Source organism: Saccoglossus kowalevskii, chromosome 11, assembly GCF_978046115.1.
Source record: "Saccoglossus kowalevskii chromosome 11, keSacKowa6.1, whole genome shotgun sequence".
NCBI lineage: Eukaryota > Metazoa > Hemichordata > Enteropneusta > Harrimaniidae > Saccoglossus > Saccoglossus kowalevskii.
The window spans coordinates 17,908,194-17,929,528 of NC_140651.1; the positions used below are offsets into that span (position 1 = coordinate 17,908,194).

At 34.5% G+C, this 21,335-nt stretch overlaps 1 protein-coding gene across 6 annotated transcripts in view; it reads right to left on the minus strand.

Moving 5' to 3' along the window:
- The window catches only part of LOC100370652 (AT-rich interactive domain-containing protein 1B-like), a 58,224-nt gene that overhangs the window by 21,966 nt on the left and 14,923 nt on the right, over positions 1-21,335 (minus strand). For 2 of the 6 annotated variants that reach the window (XM_006815052.3, XM_085504959.1), the window contains exons 4-8: positions 18,590-18,691; positions 4,034-4,280; positions 3,111-3,221; positions 1,305-1,514; positions 221-880 (exon numbers count right to left, since the gene is read on the minus strand). In XM_006815052.3, coding sequence (XP_006815115.2) covers positions 221-880; positions 1,305-1,514; positions 3,111-3,221; positions 4,034-4,280; positions 18,590-18,691 — 1,330 coding nt within the window. The remainder of the gene's footprint in view (positions 1-220; positions 881-1,304; positions 1,515-3,110; positions 3,222-4,033; positions 4,281-18,589; positions 18,692-21,335) is intronic. The other 4 variants (XM_085504963.1, XM_085504961.1, XM_085504962.1 and 1 more) reach the window with 4 other exon arrangements.

A 21,335-nucleotide genomic window follows, 5' to 3' on the forward strand; every position in this document is an offset into this window, starting at 1 on the left:
TGCCACTTCAAAAGTATCACATTGGGAAATTATTTTCAGTTTATTTTGTTACTTTTTTTCCCCAGGATTTTTCAGATTGCCTTGGTGCTAAAAGTTCAGAAATCACAAAATAAAGACAGTGGGCAAGTTGGGCTACGAGGGGGGGACCTCTGAAAATTAGATAGAGAGGGAGGGGGACCTCTGAAAATTAGATAGAAATTTTTGGGTGCCTGAAACGTACCTGGTGAAGTTGGCATAGACGTGGCAGGTTGAGGCATAGGACCCGATCCGAAACTATCCATGTTCTCGCTAGGCATTTGCATGGATGCATTTGGCATTGAGGTCGGAGTCATTGGAGGTATTGTGTTGGGTGGGTAGCCTTGTTGAGGCTGCTCTTGGTGTTGCTGCCACTGCTGGTGTTGATAGGATGGTGGAAATGTCCGTTGTTGGTATTGCGGCGGTGGCTGCCGTTGATACATAACCGGCCTATTTTGAGCTGTATTTGCTGCAGCCATTACAGCTGCTTGTGCAGCAGCTTGGGCACCTTTGATACTTGTTGCTGGGTCCCTATTGGGCCCTATAACTTGACCTGAATTGGGTGCAGTGTCAGTCCTCGGCTGCTGTGTGGGTCCATACTGTCCCATTCCTGGTTTTATACCCGTACTTTGAGGCGCTGTCGGTGGAGTTTGTGGTGGCATGTGACCACTGCTGCTGGAACTAAAACCTCCATAAGAGCTGGGCACATTCCCCATACTGTTCACAGATGGATTACGCATGCGTGTATCTGGATACGAGGAAGCAGGCATGCCATGCACATTCCCACCGTTTCCAGTAGTAACATTTGCTCCGTAATTGTTCATTTGGTTATTGTAACCTCCTAGTGGTGGCCGAGGATAATTACCTGCAGAGACATAGAAATTGACACACATTGACAACACACACCAAAACTAGCAGTATGAAAACAGAAACCTCTCATGCACATGCATAATTTCCCACACCATACCACAACACAGGATTGCAGAATTTGCATGAAAGAAACATGACATACAGGAAAGTGAGAGGACTTTCATGCATAAAATCATACAGAAGAACATGCACATTTCTAACATACTATACCCCAGAAACCTGCTCTTTAGTGCTAAGTATTAATTTATGAAAGTGACCACCACCATTCAAATCAAAAGATATAAACAATCGGCAAAACAAGTCACCAATAAATATCGGGCAGTTGATAATATAATCCCCCCCCCCCCTCTGACTGTTGTCAGACTGTTCTAGGATTGATGGGAGAAGAAGAAAAAAATGGGGGAGCATGGCAGACAAACCTTGCTGATTGTACTGGTATCCACTCGTAGGCGGTCCACTATTCTGTTGATAGGGTGCCATTTGTTGTGGCGGATACATTGCCGGGCCTGTAGGAGCTGCATGCGGAGACATTTTAGACATACCTTGGCTTCCACCATAGGCAGACATTGGGGATCCCACCATCTGATTCCCAGACCCTTGCATAGATCCATGCATTTGTTGATTTAAGCCTGCGAGTGGCGAAAAACACGAGACTGAGTGATTCGATTTTGAAGTTGAAATTACCCCCCCCCCCCCCCCCCCCCCCCTGTGACAGTTATGCTCTGACTAACCCAAATGCAAAGACCTGCTGTAAGTTCAGGTAATTAAGCAAATGACACTGGAAATGCGAAATATTTGTCACTCAAACACAGGAAAACTGGTCTAAACTGAACCATGTGTAAAATATTAGCCTTTTCTAGAATTTTTGTTATAAAAAGGGGCACACTTTTTATGATAGGTTTATCCATTCACCTATGATTACTAGTGTGCACATATGCATGGATACATGCATATAGCGAGGAACTGCAATCTGGAAACTTGTCAAAATCGCCAACGGGGAAAAAAAAAAGGAGTGTGTAGACTTAAACTGTACTAATGGTGAGAAGATGTTAAATTTAGACACGTTTTGCTGTGTATTGTCTGCAATTTAACATTACAGAACATTCATTTTACAAACAGACCTTGAAAAACTCTTGAAGCAACTTTTCATGCATCTGATAAGCAGAAAAGTAAGTTTACCCAAAAAATAAAATAACCCAGCATATTTTTGGAAAAAATTATGTTTGTATTTTAGTGACTGGGGTCATTCTTGTAAGTATTATAATGCTTTTACAATTAGTTACTTGAGCAAGAAAGACATTATGTCATCTCAAATTGAAAAAAATTATATATCATGTAATATATATCAAGTACTTTTTGCTATCCTGAACTGTTTTGAAAATTTGGGCTTTAGAAAGTGATAAAAAATGATAATTTAAACATGCAAAAAAACTTCAATTTCCTGTTACCATGGGACCGTACATAATAAATAAACCAATGACCATTGTCATACAAATTATGACAAACTTCTACAAAAACTATGAGTAGATTTGATCTATCTCATCTCCAAGTTTGCGTACAGTTGACCATGCGTTTGAAAAGGTGGTCACCGGAGTTAGTACGTCTTCTATTACAGAGACACCATCATAAATGTGCATGGGTCTCACACAAGAAGATCATTACCATAGCAACCAATTTCAGATGGCTCAACACAAAACAATAGTGTATGCAATGCATTAGGAGTAAAAATTCACTATTTATATAATGGAAACTATTATATTGATAATATACGACCTTTTCAATGGAGGCCACCAAGCAATTTTGAGATGTGGAGAAATTAATTTATGATGGTTTCACAGATTCAAAAATGCTAATTTTGAAAAAATTTTCCAACATATTCAAGTGATCTATTTTTTGTTTGGGTATCTTGATATGACAATGAATGAAAAAAAATAATAAAAATGGCATACTGAAAATTAATTATTCACTGGCTTTTAATTAGTTTTATTATAAACAAAACTTGTTAAATGAAATCACAATAGAAATCATCGTCTCCTGATGAGTTTATTAACCAAATTAAAACCAAGAAAAGTTGCTCAAAACATCAAAATACTGAAATTAAACACCAATGAAAATAAATAGTTCTACAGTAGTCTTTAATTCAGCCAAAACTTTATGAACAACAACAACAACAACAACAACAACGTTGTCCTTAAACAAGAAACAAGAACTGAACTGACACTCACCTCGTTCCATCGTCCTTTCCTGTGTAGACATCGGTGATGGATGATTCACTATTTCTGATTGGCTCGAAGGTGGTGGCATTTGATTGGGTGGTTGCGGGGTCATTGGGTTGCCTGGACAGAGGAAAGCAAACAAAAATCTTGTACATTTACTGAGGGTACCTTTCTTCCACTTCAGAGCACACCTCCAATTGTTTGGCCTTTGAAGCATTTTCAATTTCTTTGAATTTTTTCATCATAAACACGCGAAACAAAAAATGTAAACACAAGTCGTACTGTTACCATTTGTGTTTAAATTTGAAGGTCAGTTACACTGTAGGTATGTTCATTTGAGTGTCAAGACACTCCAGCACTCTCAAAATAAACTAGTGTGAAAGTGATGCTGGAAAATCTATATTTAATGTAATATTTTTTGTTTTTATAGCTAAAACTGCATTTTTATTTTGTTGTGGGAGTTATGTATCACATATTTGCAAAGTAGGAATGCAACTATAAGTTGCTTGGACAATGTATGTTGAACCATAAACACCCAATTTTTTAGACTTATAATGCTTTAACAGAATTTGAATTAAAATCCTAAACAAACCCAGCTATAGTGGCTGAAATGTGTGGCCTCAAAAGCCACAGATTCATTTTAGTTTAATACAATATTTAATACTTCAGAAACGTTTAATATGGTCCCAACTCTACATGTATTTGCTCTATTAGTAGGGCATGTGCTTACATGAATGACACAAGTGATGGTCTAATCAAGTCTTATTTTAATGACCTAGCAAACAATAAAAATAATTTTTGCATTTATGCGTAATTTTAATAGTCCAATAATTTTAATTATGTTTTTTAATTGGTAGTTCAAGTGAAAAGACATTGCAAGACATGTAAAAGACTGGCAACACAAGCTACGAAGCTGATAAAAATAAACCAACCTTGTACACTGGCTGGTGACATAGACGCCGACCTTGATATGTGACTCGCCGGAGATCCTACAGGTGATGGCGATGGTCTTAATGCTGTGACTGAAGGGTGGACATGTGGTGACTGTACTGGAGTATTGAAACCATCATTAGAGGACTGTGATTGTGATGACGGCTGACTTGGCTGACTGCTTGCTGGCGCACTACCTTGATTAATTTCTAAGCCAGACGGTAAATCGTCAATAGCACCTGCAAGATCCTACAAAGATAAATACACAAAATATGTTAAGGCAGTTTGAAATTCGCGAATTCACATTTTACATACTGAGCCTTTTCCTGCGCATATATGCAAAGCATTATGGGAAAAGACATCTTAATTGAAAACTTATCGTACTGAAAACTCACTAAAATTAAATGTAATTTTGTTGAAATGTTTGAACAATTTTAGAATTCATATTAATAAATTTCATATATGGAGATATTATTTTACCATGGAAACCAATGCAAACATGCAAAGTTTTACCATGTCATTTCAAACTCGTTTTGATTCTGCCTGAAAAGTTTCTAATCTTGTTTCTATGAAGTTGTTTTCGGAAATTATTCATAGAGGTTCCGAAATTCGTGTGCAGTCGGGGGGGGGGGGGGGGGGGGGGGGATTTTCCAGGATTCTTAGTTACTGCACAACAAAAACGCAAACCCAAGCATGTATTTACAATGGTCCCAATTTTAACATTCATCAAATTGGAAAGCGGGAACAATATTCGGTGTTTGGATAGGCTGTTGAGCATTACGATTCAACCGTTGTATATTTTCGACAATTCGCTCAAATTCAGACCTATTTCATACAATATACATTCCCAAGGTCTCAATAAAATGCAATAAATGCTCTCAAGTGCAACTTTTTAAATTATACCAAAGATTATACCTATTAAAACATATCTTGGTTTTGGTTAAGACAATTTTATATGCAACACCATTCACTAAAATACAAAAATCATTTTCTCAAAAAATAGGATTGTGACCCGCAACTTTAATTCAATGTTCTAGTATTCAATTCGATGGAAAATGAACAAATTCTGGATACTTTTACGCACGAGTAGACTTAACATAAACACATTACAATATGTTTTATTTATATATAAAGTCTTTGCACAATATGTACAATGTGGCATTATAATACTACTAGTACTGCAAGAAATGTTGTGACTACCTGTTCTCTGAATACAGTGTATTGCACTTTTATTAGAATTATTTCTTGAAGAACATGTATGGCAACATAGTTTTCATGAGCAAAATAAACAAACACTTGTAAAGTGAGCTAATACAAAATTACTACAAAATCACCTATTGTATCTACACAAGGCAAATTATTGCATTACAGCATTACTTTCCTGACAAATTAAAGACCAATAGGAGAAAGACAGATATTGGATAAACAACTTTAAAAAAAATATCTCCCTGTATAGTGTAAAAAGCAGAAAAAACACCAAATACATGACAGGGTAAATACTCGTATGTTAATCACAGTAAATACAGCAGTGTCTAACAGCAAGTGCTAGTTTGCTAAAAAACAATATTTTAAACAAGTTTATGACGTTTATTACAGCACTGAGTATGCAAAATTGTATTGAGATTTGCCAAAAATCTAAACTGTAAGTGAATAAATGAGTTAACATGCTGCCCCAATACTTCAAGAGCTGCGAAAAGAGCAACAGTAACCAACCCGAAAAATAAAACAAATGACAACCAAACAATTCACTGAACATTGTTCCTAAAATAAAGTTCATTCCTCCTTTACGTACACCCGACTGAAAGTCAGATGCTTCCAATATTCCGCAGATGAGACATAAAATCCATAATTTTATCTCGACAATGAGCTTTAACTGTCGTGATGCAACAACAATCTAGTTACAATAATACATTACGACTTGTGCAATCAATGAGCTAAGCCAACAACATATGGACCACGTCCATTCACAATAGACGACTTATTTCAGTGGCATTGATGCATCAATGAACTATTTTTTATTGACTCAGTGGAGCAGAGAACACGTGAACAGATAAACATTGAAGATACTGAGCATCATGAACAGAAAACCAGTTCAAAACCGCAAAGCGTTTAGAAATCACAGCAAGCAATTAATCTATAAAAAGACAATTACAGTTGAATTATCGTCCTATTCAAAGCAAATCAATGTTCTATAATTTTGCGCTTCATGATTTTATCAATATTGTCCGTGTCATTGTGATATTAACGACAGTGTTTATTAAATACCGTAAAATGTTTAATTTTCATTGCTGCGACATTGAGGGCAAAAAGTTTGCAAATATCACTGGGACTTATGAAATGAGTACTGTTGGTTTTACAAGTTAAACTATTCCCAAAAATCTGCAGATTTCCAGAGGACTGACTGACACAGATGACCAGAATGACTGGGTTCTATTAAATAAATTTAACTCTTAAAACTATCAATCATCTACCAGCATTTTTTTTTTTTGAATATTCAAAAACAAATTCCTGTCACTTTTACATTATGAAAATTTACAAGAACTAAGAAAAGGCAACAATAAATTAACCCTCTGAACAATATGAAACACATGAATTTATTTCCTGCTAACCTTATTTTTGCGCAACATATTTTTTACAAGAACTAAGAAAAAGCAACAATAAATTAACCATCTGAACATTATGAACAACATTTTTTCCTGCAAACCATTTTTTTTTTTTTTTTTTTTTGTGCAGCACATTTTCACTTATTATCCTACAATGTTTATTTTAGATCAAACGTACACAATTTTTCATTGACTATATATGTTTGAGTTTATTTCGTAAAGTGACAAATGTTAAAGAGCGGCGGTCGTCGCACAGCGTCCTGTTCAATATGGGACTCATAACGGCGTATACAACGCGTGTAAAATACTTTGTTTATTTACATGAAATTCGAACATGCGGTGTGCGACGACCACCGCGCTTTAACATTGGCATTGAAAGGGTTAAAAAGCAGGGTTCTTTGTTAAGTCATTAGAACACTAACCTAAATAACACAGGCCATGTTGAAAATCACATTCCTTTTTCTTAAAAGCGTCATGTCATGTGAAAATGTAAAACAGTTTCAGTTCAAAAAATTTGATGTGCTAAAAATAAACTAGGAGTCTCCAAGAAACAGTCACATAGGCAAGTTAAAGTTCACCCACTTATTATTGAGCCATTGTCTATATGCTTGTAAGCTTGTCTTGTGTCTTTATTTTTGAGGTAAAAATATATACGTTAAACTTTGGGTAATTTGGAACTGGCCATTGGAGCAATTCCAAATTTTGAAGAAAATGCACTGACCTCTTCTTTAATTTTAATTTTTGATTTTGACAGAATTTATTGAATGCACTCACTTTTCGTGTTACTGCACTATTTACAAAAATTTTGGGCAAGCCAAGGGATTTCACACAATTAGTTGACAAGAACACTTTCGAAGAAACTGCAATCCAATCCTATATTTTTTATGAATGTTATTAAATTTGATTGAAAAAAAATACTATTTAATACATATTATGTTATATTATTCACATTCTGTGATATTAAAATATTGAAAGAAATATTAATTTATTACCCTCGCTACATTCGAGGAAACATCGCATAAATTTATGTTGAAAGTAATGGCAAGATCAATCTCGCCTTTAAAATACTAGTTGACCTTGATCTGTGTCGATTGAGTAAATAAAGCAATATTAATACACCCTGAATGAATAAAGTAGTTCCAGGGTAAACCAATACAATATTCTTCATAGATCATCTCGATTTATGAGCTTGATAATTTCGAATTAAAATTGGAAAAATCATTTTACAAGTTGATTAAGTTTGGTTTTATTAATTGCACGTGATAAATAAATTCATTAGTTATCAAATTTGCAAGCTTTTCGTGAAAAAAAGACAGCAAATTAAAAATGAATCTTTTAAATAAATTCTTATACTAATCATCAAAATTTGTTTTTAAAAATTGTCCGGCAGTAACCTGACCCCCATTGCAACATGGTTTCGTTATAATAAGCACAGTAAGTTCAATTTAGTATTTTTTCTTTCCTAAAATAAATTGAAAAATATAATGTAGCTGATGGACAAAAACCTTCATTAATTTTTCAACAGCAAATATAAATAAATAGAATAACATACAAGAAAGAGTGGTGAAACAAATTTAGATACTTACAAACCAAAATGCTAACTTTCTGTCCTATTTCACAGTAAGCATCTACAGTGAGCGTAGCTGAACAAGCAGCACAGAGCATTTATAAAGTGAACTGTCATTTGCATATATCATGTCAAAGCCTAACACAGCCTGAATGTCTGCCATACAATACAATTTTCACAGGCGTTTTATTCGCATCTGCCAGTTGGTTTAAATTCACCACTACCTGGCCATCCATTGCATAGCCTGCCAGTTCTGATTATAACCGGCCTCATTCACTGTTAAATGTCCCGCACTGTTTCAGTATACAGAGAAAAAAAAAAAAAAGAGCCTATTTGCAACAGCCTTGGCTATGTTGGCGAATAGAAATCTACTCTATTGTTCCTGGCCATTTACATTGAAAGCCCAATGGTTTATTTATAAGGCAGGCTCATTTGCATGAAAGTAGTTCCGGGCTGTGTTCAATCTATGACCAATTTTAACCTAAGGGAAAACAGTACTGACTTGAGGGATTTTTTACAGAGTTCTGAGTGAGTTTCACTTTGTACAACAATTCAGAATTAAATGTAGAAATTTTCCTGATATTACCAGAGGTATTGCGCAATGTTTGCACTGCTATTTTTCAATTTTTCAATTTAGTCTCAAAAATGGTAGGATAATATATGGAGATAAACAAAGAATCCTGCCCTATGCAGTATGCATCAAAGACAGTTTTAAGCATTAACACTTATGTGGAATCAAGCATGGATTTATCAAGATTTATAAGTAAATCTCCTTATGTGGTTTAAAGGACGACAAACCAAGTCACTCTTCATCACAAGGGGACTTACAAAATTTTGCGTCAATTTTTTTTCTAAAATAAATTGAGGTCACTGTGTACAATAAGGGTCAAAACGGTGAGTGGAACAGGCTTGTGTGCATATCACAATACAATATTAGGATCTCCTTTATGAGTGTATGAAGTTTTTTACAGGCGTATACTTCGGGGGAAAAACGTAGCACCACACCAAGTGATCACGATTTTTCAAGAAATTCATACCTCTGACCTAAATTTTTTTTTCAAGGTTACCTCCATTTTGTAAAGCTGAAAAAATTGCTACAGTGGAAAATAATCACAAAGTATTGATGAAAAAAAGACTTAAAAGGACCTGAAAATCCACGACTTAGAACACATTTATGACAGTGACTTTCATCTACGGCGTACACATGAGTTTAATCTCAAACAGTGTTGTATTAAAGTACTCATGACAGACATTTAATATACGGCAACGATACAAAAAGCCAACAACATTGATAAATGAAAAATCTTTCAATCAAAATAGAATTTTATTTCAATCACCAGATCAGCTAGCTATTATTTTTTTTATACAATTTTTTTTAGATATAATTTCTAGGTACATTTGTCATATATGATTCATCAGTCAGACCTTGATCCCAATGCTCAAAGTGTATTACCCATAATTCATTGTAAATCACAAATTTTCTGAGTTATTTGAAATTCTTGTTTCAAATTCAATATTCAATTTTTGTTTGTTTTAAAGTTGTCAGGATTAACTTGCTTGAAACTGCTGCTGTAACCTATATCATGAGTGCTCTTGGATGACATCAATCTCAAAGGGGACTTCTGGGTCAGGAGATCCACTACTAACCCAATTTAGCTAGGAATAGATTTTCAAAACATCTTTTTCTGAATACATCCAAGTAGGGAGGTAACTATGAATGACATAATAAAACGACAGACCTGATATGCAAACCAGAAAATAAAACTAAATGAACACTTTAGAATGGATTGCTATGTTCTCGCAATCACGTGTCACAAATGGACCAATCATCTCATCCAAATCGGTTATAAACAACCATGCACTTTTACTCTTTCCTTGAAGGGCAGAATTCGCCCGAGTATTCAAATAGCAGATATGATCCACATAGCACATTATTCTGTGAATTGCTTAATTTTTACTGTTATTATTTTTCAAAATTTGATATGAAGTACATTTGTGAAAACTTTGCATCCCTCACACGACTTGCAAACATTGGTTTCTCATGAAGTGGTTTCAAATCATTAACAACTATCAAAATACACAATGTGCATAAAAAAGTTCACAAGCTGCTTCCATATTAAATGCTTTTTTTTTATAACAACTAATAAATCTATTCGGAGAGAGCCATAACTGAGTTATTGCACAGGAAATGTATGTGGCTGACTCCGTTAAAAGGTATATTCTTGTTATTTTACAATAAATCAAAGTAATTTACCACGTCTCACATTTTGTTTCTATTTTGTAGTTTATTTCACAGAGTTTCTTTGTAGCAGAGAAACTATCAACCTGTTGGCCTAAAAAGCATTCGTTTTTTTAATGGAAGAGGATGGTTTTAAATTTTTGTTTATCACAACATGGTAGAAATTTAACTCATGGTGACCCCATGGTTATAGCCAAGGGTTGAACTATTCAATATCTTGGATGGGGAGAGGTAATATTATAAAAATATTTATTATATTAGATAAGTTCCTGCCACAAAATATACGCATCTCGCAGAAGAACATTCATTAAACCAATTGGAATAGCCGTTTTCTAAACAAATTTGAAAACAAAAATAATGAAAATATTCATTAAAAATAGAGAACAAAAAATATCATACGAATGAACAAATCTGAGATAAGTCAACTCAAGGTAACTACATTAAAATAACAAAACAATTGGACTTGCAGTTTTCAAGTCACAAAGATTCTCCAAAATTAGAGAATAGAAGATGTACCATGAAAGTGAACAAATAAGTCGAGGGAACCTACATATATAGGCAAATATAAGTATTGGATAAATAGTTTTCAAAGAAGTGAAATCACAATAATATTTAGTTAAGAAAGCAGTTGATGCAGACAAACAAACAAACAAACAAACAAACAGAAATATGATTCACTCCACGCAAAGCTAAAGATAGCAGAGGGAAAAAAACTATAAATTTTAAAGGGTTTACTACAAACTCAATTGAACCCATGTGAAAAGATGGTCATGGCTAAAACATGGACAGAAATTATTATACATTATGTTTTGCGGTTTCAAAGTTAAACATAAAATATTCGTTAATGACCTATGAACTACGTATGCATTTTCCCCTCTTTCCGATCCAAAATGGCTGCCAAAGTAGGTTTGGATGCGACATTGGAAACAAGTTCAAGTAACACCCCTTATTATTAATAACTGCTTAGTCATTTATTTGATTAAATTGTTCACTTAAAAACGAATATCAAAAACTTTAGTGCTTTTGAAAGAATTGTGAGAAAAAAAAATCCCATTTCAGACTTCACTTCATGAGCAGGTCAAAGTGCTACTATAAACTACTTATTAATATGAATTCTTACTGAGATATAAAAATTTAATAAATATATCATAACAAAAAGCTCTACATTTTCAGTTACAGCTAAACCCGTCTAAAACAGGCAGTGAATTATTTTTGGTCAGTTTAAAGTCAAAGAAAGAAGCAATAGAAAAGGTTTCCAGTTTGAAAGTGTTGAATACATTTGTTACTTTTCCTCTTAAGAAGATCATCTAAATCAGTACAACTTTGGACTGTGTGTTGTATATACATTCAAATGGGAGACCCATACTATAGAAGATAAGAAGCCATGATTGTTGTGCTTCAATTTTTGGGACAATCTTTATGAGTCATTCTATAATAGAGTAGACATTTTTACTGACAACATCACAGACTATATACAGAGTTACAACTTTATTATAGTTGTTTAAAAAAGACAATACAATAGTCTCAATAATAACTCTGGAGAAGAATCATGGATATACACACCTATACACAGTGTTATTTTTTTTAAAAGAAGCTATCTAATTGGGGGGATTCAGTTGCTTGCACAATAAATCATGCCACAAGGCAAGGGAGGGGGTGTGGTCAGGTTTTCTCACAAGCACAATCAAACCAAGCTGTACATGTAATAGCAATAATAAGGGATGGTTTTCATGAGATAAAAAGAACCCAATCATTAACCCATTGTGAAATAGACTGGGAACATGTGGATGCAAGTACATATTACAGCACTGCAATATGATAAATTATGACATGCACTAAGGATTTGCATTATTTGAGTTGTGAACCACAAATTAAGTTGACAGTCAATTAAATTTTCCACTGATTCACTATAAATTTTGTTCAAACCATTTTGGTGGGGAGGGGGGTTACAGAATTCGACTTTCACCGGATTACTAATTCTGTTTGATTTGAATTCTGCAAAAAAAACAAACAAAAAACAACAACAATTTTCTCATTCTTTCTCATGATTTGTTTAGACAGGCTAGTCTCACTGCATTTTCACAGAATTCTATTTTATTTGCTGCACATTTTTAACAAATTCATATCTTTAAGCCAAGCTCATTTATCAGAAGTCTGAAGGTCAAAAGTAATGCTGAAATCTATTAAAGAGCCACAGAGACTTGAATGTCAACAAACTTGGCTTGGATTTGCATCTAACATCACAAAGCATGACTGGCACTAAAAATGTTTTAGGCATTTTGCATGTCAGCAATGCATTGTAATCAGTATACAGACTTTGCATGTCAGCATTGTGTTGTAATCGGCATACAGACTTTGCATGTCAGCCATGTGTTGTAATTGGCATACAGACTTTGCATGTCAGCCATGTGTTGTAATTGGCATACAGACTTTGCATGTCAGCCATGTGTTGTAATTGGCATACAGACTTTGCATGTCAGCCATGTGTTGTAATCGGTATACAGACTTTGCATGTCAGCCATGTGTTGTAATCGACATACAGACTTTGCAGGTCAGCCATGTGTTGAAATCAGTATACAGATTTTGCATGTCAGCAATGTGTTGAAATCAGTATACAGACTTTGCATGTCAGCCATGTGTTGTAATCGACATACAGACTTTGCATGTCAGCCATGTGTTGTAATCGACATACAGACTTTGCATGTCAGCCATGTGTTGTAAACGACATACAGACTTTGCATGTCAGCCATGTGTTGTAATCGACATACAGACTTTGCATGTCAGCCATGTGTTGTAATCGACATACAGACTTTGCATGTCAGCCATGTGCTGTAATCGACATACAGACTTTGCATGTCAGCAATGTGTTGTCATCGGCATACAGACTTTGCATGTCAGCAATGTGTTGTCATCGGTATACAGACTTTGCAGGTCAGCAATGTGTTGTAATCGACATACAGACTTTGCAGGTCAGCAATGTGTTGTAATCAGCATACAGACTTTGCAGGTCAGCCATGTGTTGTAATCGGTATACAGACTTTAAATGTCAGCAATGTGTTGCAATGTGTTGTAATCACCATACAAACTTTGCATGTCAGCCATGTGCTGTAATCAACATACAAACTTTGCATGTCAGCAATGTGTTGTAATCGGCATACTGAATTTGCATGTTAGAAATGTGTTGTTGTCATCGGCATACAGACTTTGCATGTCAGCCATGTGCTGTAATCAACATACAGACTTTGCATGTCAGCAATGTGTTATAATTGACATACAGACTTTGCATGTCAGCCATGTGCTGTAATCAACATACAGACTTTGCATGTCAGCCATGTGCTGTAATCAACATACAGACTTCGCATGTCAGCCATGTGCTGTAATCAACATACAGACTTTGCATGTCAGCAATGTGTTGTAATCGGTATACAGACTTTGCATGTCAGCATTGTGTTGTAATCGGCATACAGACTTGCATGTCAGCAATGTGTTGTAATCGACATACAGACTTTGCATGTCAGCCATGTGTTGTAATCGACATACAGACTTTGCATGTCAGCCATGTGCTGTAATCAACATACAGACTTTGCATGTCAGCCATGTGTTGTAATCGGTATACAGACTTTGCATGTCAGCATTGTGTTGTAATCGGCATACAGACTTTGCATGTCAGCATTGTGTTGTAATCGGCATACAGACTTGCAAGTCAGCAATGTGTTGTAATCGACATACAGACTTTAAATGTCAGCAAAAAAATAGATTCAAAATGTATACACAATAACAATGAGAAAACAGAATGCCAATAAAATGACAAAATCACAATGGTTGTATTCTGCAACAAGAGCCATTATCAAGGATCCAAACACGAATAGGAACAGAATTTTTTTTTCGAGGGATGCTTATATATTTAATAAATGTGCATTCACTTCACATGACTAATTTTAGCAAATCCACTACAATAGTATTTTTTATTCGCATAAAAATCAGTTAATGGCATTTGTCACATTTATTTTGATGCTAATTTTAATGTTTTAAAATTTAGAACGAAAGTTAAAAAAACAATATAACCAATAGAATAGAATTCAACAGAACCAAGATACGAATGTTTCCTCTCGAAAACAGATCATTTTCTATTCACTGCAAAACCTTTCGCAATGCTTGAAAGATGTGGTTCGAATGTCTATTGTAAAAAACAAATGAATTCATCTTTTTTATAGTTCAATGACTAAATTACTATTTTTCAAAGAGGAATATAGCCTCATTAATTGACCATCATCAAATGTGTACAGCACATTATTAAGTGTGGAAAATACCACAAAAATAGTTTTGTATTCGTCAAATTCCATGTGATTTTTCAGTGTCACTATGACTTTTTTTTGGTCCTGGTTTATATTTGATTTCATATATAACTCAGGATCTCGCCAACGAATGAAAAATGGTCTTTTCCTTTGATTTTATTTTACTTTACAGTATTGAATGGTTAAACAGATATCCCTATGCAGAGACAAAGCGACCCGTTTGTAATATAAACTGCCTGCCACACATATAGGTGTAACTTCACTTTCTTGCGGCCTATACTTGATCTGTCTACACTTTATAATTGGCCAATATTTTACACATTACGAAGACAAGACAAAATGACACAAAATCTATAATTTTTTTTTTCTTAAAGGGAAAGAACAAGTCAATCAGACTAAGTGGCAACGTTTAGGGGTGGTAAATTTAGTGTATAACTTGTCACTCAGTATTGGGCCTTTTAAATAAGCTAAATGAAACGGTACTATTTAGTCTGTCAGTAATGCGGACAGTTGTAAATCTTTCAGAACAGAGATCACTTGGATGACAGTCATAAGCTAATAGGCAAGGAGGTTTCACCCATTAGGAGAACTGTTTCAATGGGAGCACATTTTAATTTAAGCTTTGTGACAGTTCAGATAGATTAAGTTAGATTTGTGATGATTTGTTGACATGAATTCAACTCATGAACATGTTCATACACAATTTTGAGATATATAGAGAACTTTTCATTATAGAAACTAATGTGATTACCGGGGTAGATAAAAACAAAAATAAATAAATCACCATTATCATTGAAGCTGTGTGAGAAATATTTGGTGAACACATATTTTAAACTTGGTTGTGAGAACATATTGCCAAAGAATAAAATGATGTTTTGTTTTCAGGATAGTCAACTATGTTAACGTGCCCTTTTATATTATCACCAATAACGGGACATCCAAATTACACCTATGAGACAGCTACATTTCATTTTAGAGAATTTGGTTCAATGCTTGAAGTAGCAGTCACAAAGAAATGCACTTTCTTTTATACTAGGGGCATTATGAATTAGTATTGAAATTACGTATAGAAAAGCTTTTTTATACTATGCTAGCTAAAAATATTCATTTTACAGTATAAATACTGTAACATGTACAAACAAGCAGCCTGTCGGCTGAGATAGCTCCGCTGTTAGCAATGCACATGGCAATTAAAGAACAGAAGATATCATTAGAAAATGAACAAATCTGAGAGAGATCCACATGTAGTACCTATATGTATAATATATCAAAGCAATTGGACTTGCGGTTATCAACAAGAAGTCGAAAATATCACTTTTTACCAAAAATTACAAAAATATTCATCAAAATTAGAGAATTAAAGATATCATCATGAAATGAACAAATCTGAGAGAGGTCCACATGTAGTACCTATATATGTAATATCAAAGCAATTGGACTTGCGGTTTTCAACAAGAAGTCGAAAATATCACTTTTTACCAAAAATTACAAAAATATTCACCGAAATTAGAGAATTAAAGATATCATTACAAAATGAACAAATCTGAGAGAGGTCCACATGTAGTACCTACATATGTAATATCAAAGCAATTGGACTTGCGGTTTTCAACAAGAAGTCGAAAATATCACTTTTTACCAAAAATGACAAAAATATTCACCAAAATTAGAGAATTAAAGATATCATTACAAAATGAACAAGTCTGAAAGAGGTCCACATGTAGTACCTATATATGTAATATCAAAGCAATTGCCCTTGCGGTTTTCAACAAGAAGTCGAAAATATCACTTTTTACTAAAAATGACAAAAATATTCACCAAAATTAGAGAATTGAAGATATCATCATGAAATGAACAAATCTGAGAGAGGTCTACCCAAGGTACATATACACCAAGTATCAAAGCATTCAGGCTTGTAGTTTTCAAGAAGAAGTCGAAAAAGTAAAACATTGACACGAACGACGACGACGACAATCACTCATATGATAAGCTCCGCTCGACAAAGTCGACAGCGGAGCTAAAAAGGCCACCAATCCGCCATATTGAAAGCAAAGCACATAGAATTTACTTCTGACAAGAAAATGTTAAAATTTACTTCTGACAAGAACATTTTTTTAACACGCATGACATATTAGTGGAGTAATGAATGCACCAACTCATATACTACTAGTACATCCTGATACAGAATACAAAGCATAAATGGGTGTGAAGCTTATCAGGAATTAAACAAGGCAGTAACAAAACTGAACCAGGATACGTGACCTGTAGGTCAAATGGATAACTATCAGTTTCACAGCTCTTTAGATCTCAGTAACATACTCATTATCAACATTCATTTTTTACAAAACATAATTAATGTTTAATCAGGATTGATTAATATCCTACTACGGGAAGGGGCAAAAATTATTTCTGTCTTTTACCGGCCTCCAAACAATAGTACTACTAAAGATACAGGGGCACAACATATTTTGATAGCTACTTCGCAAGGTAAGGCAAACTTGTACAAAATAAAATAAAATGCTTGTAAAATATCACAGTACGCGTTACAAAAAAAAACAACGCAGTCTGTGTTACAAAAAGAGGAACCAATCACAGTATGTGTTACATAAGGAGGAACCAATCACAGTATGTGTTACATAAGGAGGAACCAATCACAGTATGTGTTACATAAGGAGGAACCAATCACAGTACGTGTTACATAAGGAGGAACCAATCACAGTACGTGTTACATAAGGAGGAACCAATCACAGTACATGTTACATAAGGAGGAACCAATCACAGTACGTGTTACATAAGGAGGAACCAATCACAGTATGTGTTACAAAAAGAGGAACCAATCACAGTATGTGTTACAAAAAGAGGAACCAATCACAGTATGTGTTACAAAAAGAGGAACCAATCACAGTATGTGTTACAAGAGGAACCAACCAGTACATGTTACAAAAGGAGGAACCAACCAGTACATGTTACAAAAGTAGAACAAATCACAGAACGTGTTACACAAGGCGAAACAAACTAGCAGTTCTCAACTTGCAGGGATGCGAGTTTTAGAGAAGCCCCCTGACATGTGTCAATGAGATGCCAGGCCAGACAGCAGGCTTTTAAAATACAGTGATGTCATATCCTATTTACTAGCATCATTACACTCAGCATGAACTATTGAAAGGAGTGCCCTCTGCAGATTCAATCAATCCAATTATGCTATTTGAGGGATTTCCCAAACTCACTCATGAAAACATCAATATCGCGTTGGCGGACAAACACTGCCTTGAGTTGCTGCACATCTTTTCTTTTTTAAATCACAGACCACCACCGCAATGATTTACTTTTATTTTATCTATACAGAGGTTATGAAGGGATGCATGCAGAGCTAAGTCCAGACAAATTAAAACAAAGCGTTGTATTATATTTGTCATATCAATCCACTTATTGCAACATAACGACACATCAACACTGACATCACTGGTAGCAACTCTGAACAAGACCAGTCGTTAAATTGTTTGGTTAAAACTAATCGAATCAGAATGGGAGTTCCCCCTAGCAACAATATACTGACAGGGGTTTAAAACACAATTGGTAATGTTTCAATTAATGATGTCGCTAGACTACCTACTGGTATCTTATACTTCGTCTAGGCGAACTAAAGTTTCGGGATTATTGAATGACAATGCGCACAAGTCAACAATATTAAATTAGAGAAAACTGTGGGTATGTGAAACAGGAATATTACAATCATATTCTCACCATGAAAGCTATCACTATTTTTACAACGATATACTCTACATATTACACACTCTAAATGGGAAATGTTTTATCACCAGGTATCCCGTGAAAAGACATGGTTTTAGTTTACTTACTGGTAAACTTGGCGGCCTTGGCATCATAGAGTCTTCTTGCTGGTTGGGCAAGGAAGGTAGCATACTCTGCTGTGCCAGCCCTCCAGATAAAACAGAGGAAGGCTGAAAAAATTAAATTTTCAACTTTACTAACACATATACTGAAAAGTGGCCGATTTACTTTCAGGGAGTTCAAATACATGTGTATATTAATCTTTAAATTTGTTTAATTTGCAAAATGTATTGTAACAAAATTGTTATTGATTTCAATTGACTCTACTGATTTGGGAGCATTACAATTATTGACATTACATTCACTGTCAAGTGACTAATTAGACTTTAACACACAATCATGCAAATTTCATAATTTTGGCATAAAAAAACTTCAATCAATACACTTTGACCAGTTCAGATAGGAAATATTTACATATGCGAAGATTTAAATTTTTTTTACATGTACTGCTTTTAAAAATGTGCATATAAAGTTGACCATAAATGTCCGATTGATTTACTACTATCAATTAATTTCAAAATGGCAGAAATATACCCCAAAATGGTATATACTGTTACAAAGTTTTGAAAAGAATTGCTTCTGCAAAATGCCGTCGTCGTGATTGGTCTAAACATCCGGCAAAAAATAGTTGGTTACTCAATGTAGCTACAAGGTTTTTTTTAAGCAAATGTTTTACAAGCAAACTCCAGAAAAATGCCCGTTTATTTTCATTTTTTAAGTGAAAGAACTCTGCCTACACACATCTGGGCCACCTTTTTCACAACAATAATTTAATGAATTCCTTGGCAGTAATAGTTGATTAGCCAAGCACATGAATAACTACTTCAGCCTTTTCAAATCACTAATTTTATGAACCTAAAAAACAATATTTATAACAGTACCTATCACTAGTTCCACAAAAAATTAGGGCATTTTAAAAAACCATATAAATCTAACAGCACCTATTATATACAGTTGTCTCTATGGCAACAATTCCAACTGCAAAGTGTGTTCCCTGAGGAACTCCAATGTTTAGCGATAAAGCAAGATTGTATTCAACACTGAATAACACATTGATCAATCAAACAAATTGAACCAAAATTTAGGATTAGTAGTTGAAACATGTATGCAACATCTTATGGGCAAGAATTTTGAGGTCCAACTTAGAGGATCAAACATTTCCTAAACAATTCAGAAAATATAAAAAAAAATTACTAAATTTTTGTAAATATTTTTTCCCAAGGATTCCTGTACAAGTGATAAACCTAACAAGCTGATTTTTAAATTAAGGATTTTGTGGCATTTCCGGAGAAAACATTTTTCTGAAAGTCATTGACACCTCTGAGAAATTGTCATCTCTGCCAAATTTTGTGATTTTCACAGATTCATGAAAATCGACCTCACAAACACATAATTCACAGAATGTGACAGCATAGAATTTTTTTTTATAAGGCCAGACTTTTTTTCATTCCTTGTTTCTCGAGTTTTTATTAGGCAATTTTCTGGAGGAAGGCGGGGGAAAAAAAAATTACTGTAGAATACTTTATTTTCGCTTGGAATTTATTTTCGCTATTTTCACTGAAGGGATGATTCCGTGAAAATAAAATCCAGCGAATATACTTTTTTCCATATATTTCACATTAAACTCATGAAAAATCAGTGAAAATAAATTCCAAGCAAAACGCCCAAAAAGCCTTTTCAGCGAAAATTAATTCCAGCGAAAATAAAGTATTCCACAGTAATTCTTTTTTTCCATGAGATTTGTGTGATTCTCAAAGAATTGTAAGTGAGACCATTAATCGGAGAGAAGAAATGAAATGAAGTTTTATTCCATGTATAACCTTGTTTCACATCTGCGCGAGACTTTAGTACTTTGATCATGATACTCCCACGAAAATACAACTTGGGTTTGTTATGCGGCAGGCGGGAAAAAAAATGAAGATAAAAATAAGTTTTTTTTAGCAATTTTTTGCACTTACAATACGGTTGGCGCAAGAAATTACGCTGAAATAAAATTTTATTTTTTTTATTTATTTTTTGGCTCCTGTTCATTCGGCGGGTTCGCGAAACAAGGGATAATAAAAGTCTGGCCTAAATTCGTGATAGGTGTGCTTCTACTGAAACAAATGCAATATCTGAATTGGATATTACCCTGAAGACAAATGTGTTTCTCAAAAATGTGAGAAGTTTTTACCAGTAAATTCTAACAGCAAATAAAGTGGCCATACACAAAGTACATAGATACATACTCATAGTACAAATATGGTGTGTATGCATATTCTACAAGGTTTGATGATCGTTACAAATTACGAAAACAGGCATTCTGTCATAAAAATCTTTCTTTAAATAATAATAATTCTGTAAATTTAAAAACTTCTTTGAGAGTTGGGAGACGGTATCTTATTCCTAAGTAATCAGTAACAAATGTTTTGGGAGTGAATTCAGTAATTTAAGTTTAACACTGCATGACAATAACCTGGTGGCCAATAAAAATAAACCTCCCATAACAAAAAAACACCTCATGAAACAAAGCAAAAAGATTAGATGATTCAGGGGAATTTCTCTATCTTGGCAGATGAGTTTAACCTTTCTATTAGGTGTACAAGTAGCTTAACGTTCCACAGCATGTCAGTCAGTTGCTGTTACTAGTGGGGACATAGTTTAGAACCAGTGCAAAGTTAAACCAAGACGCCTCAGGGGACAATGTAGCCAGGAATCCATACAGAGAACACTTAAGAATAGCCTGGTGAATCACTATGCAACTACGTAGTCGCC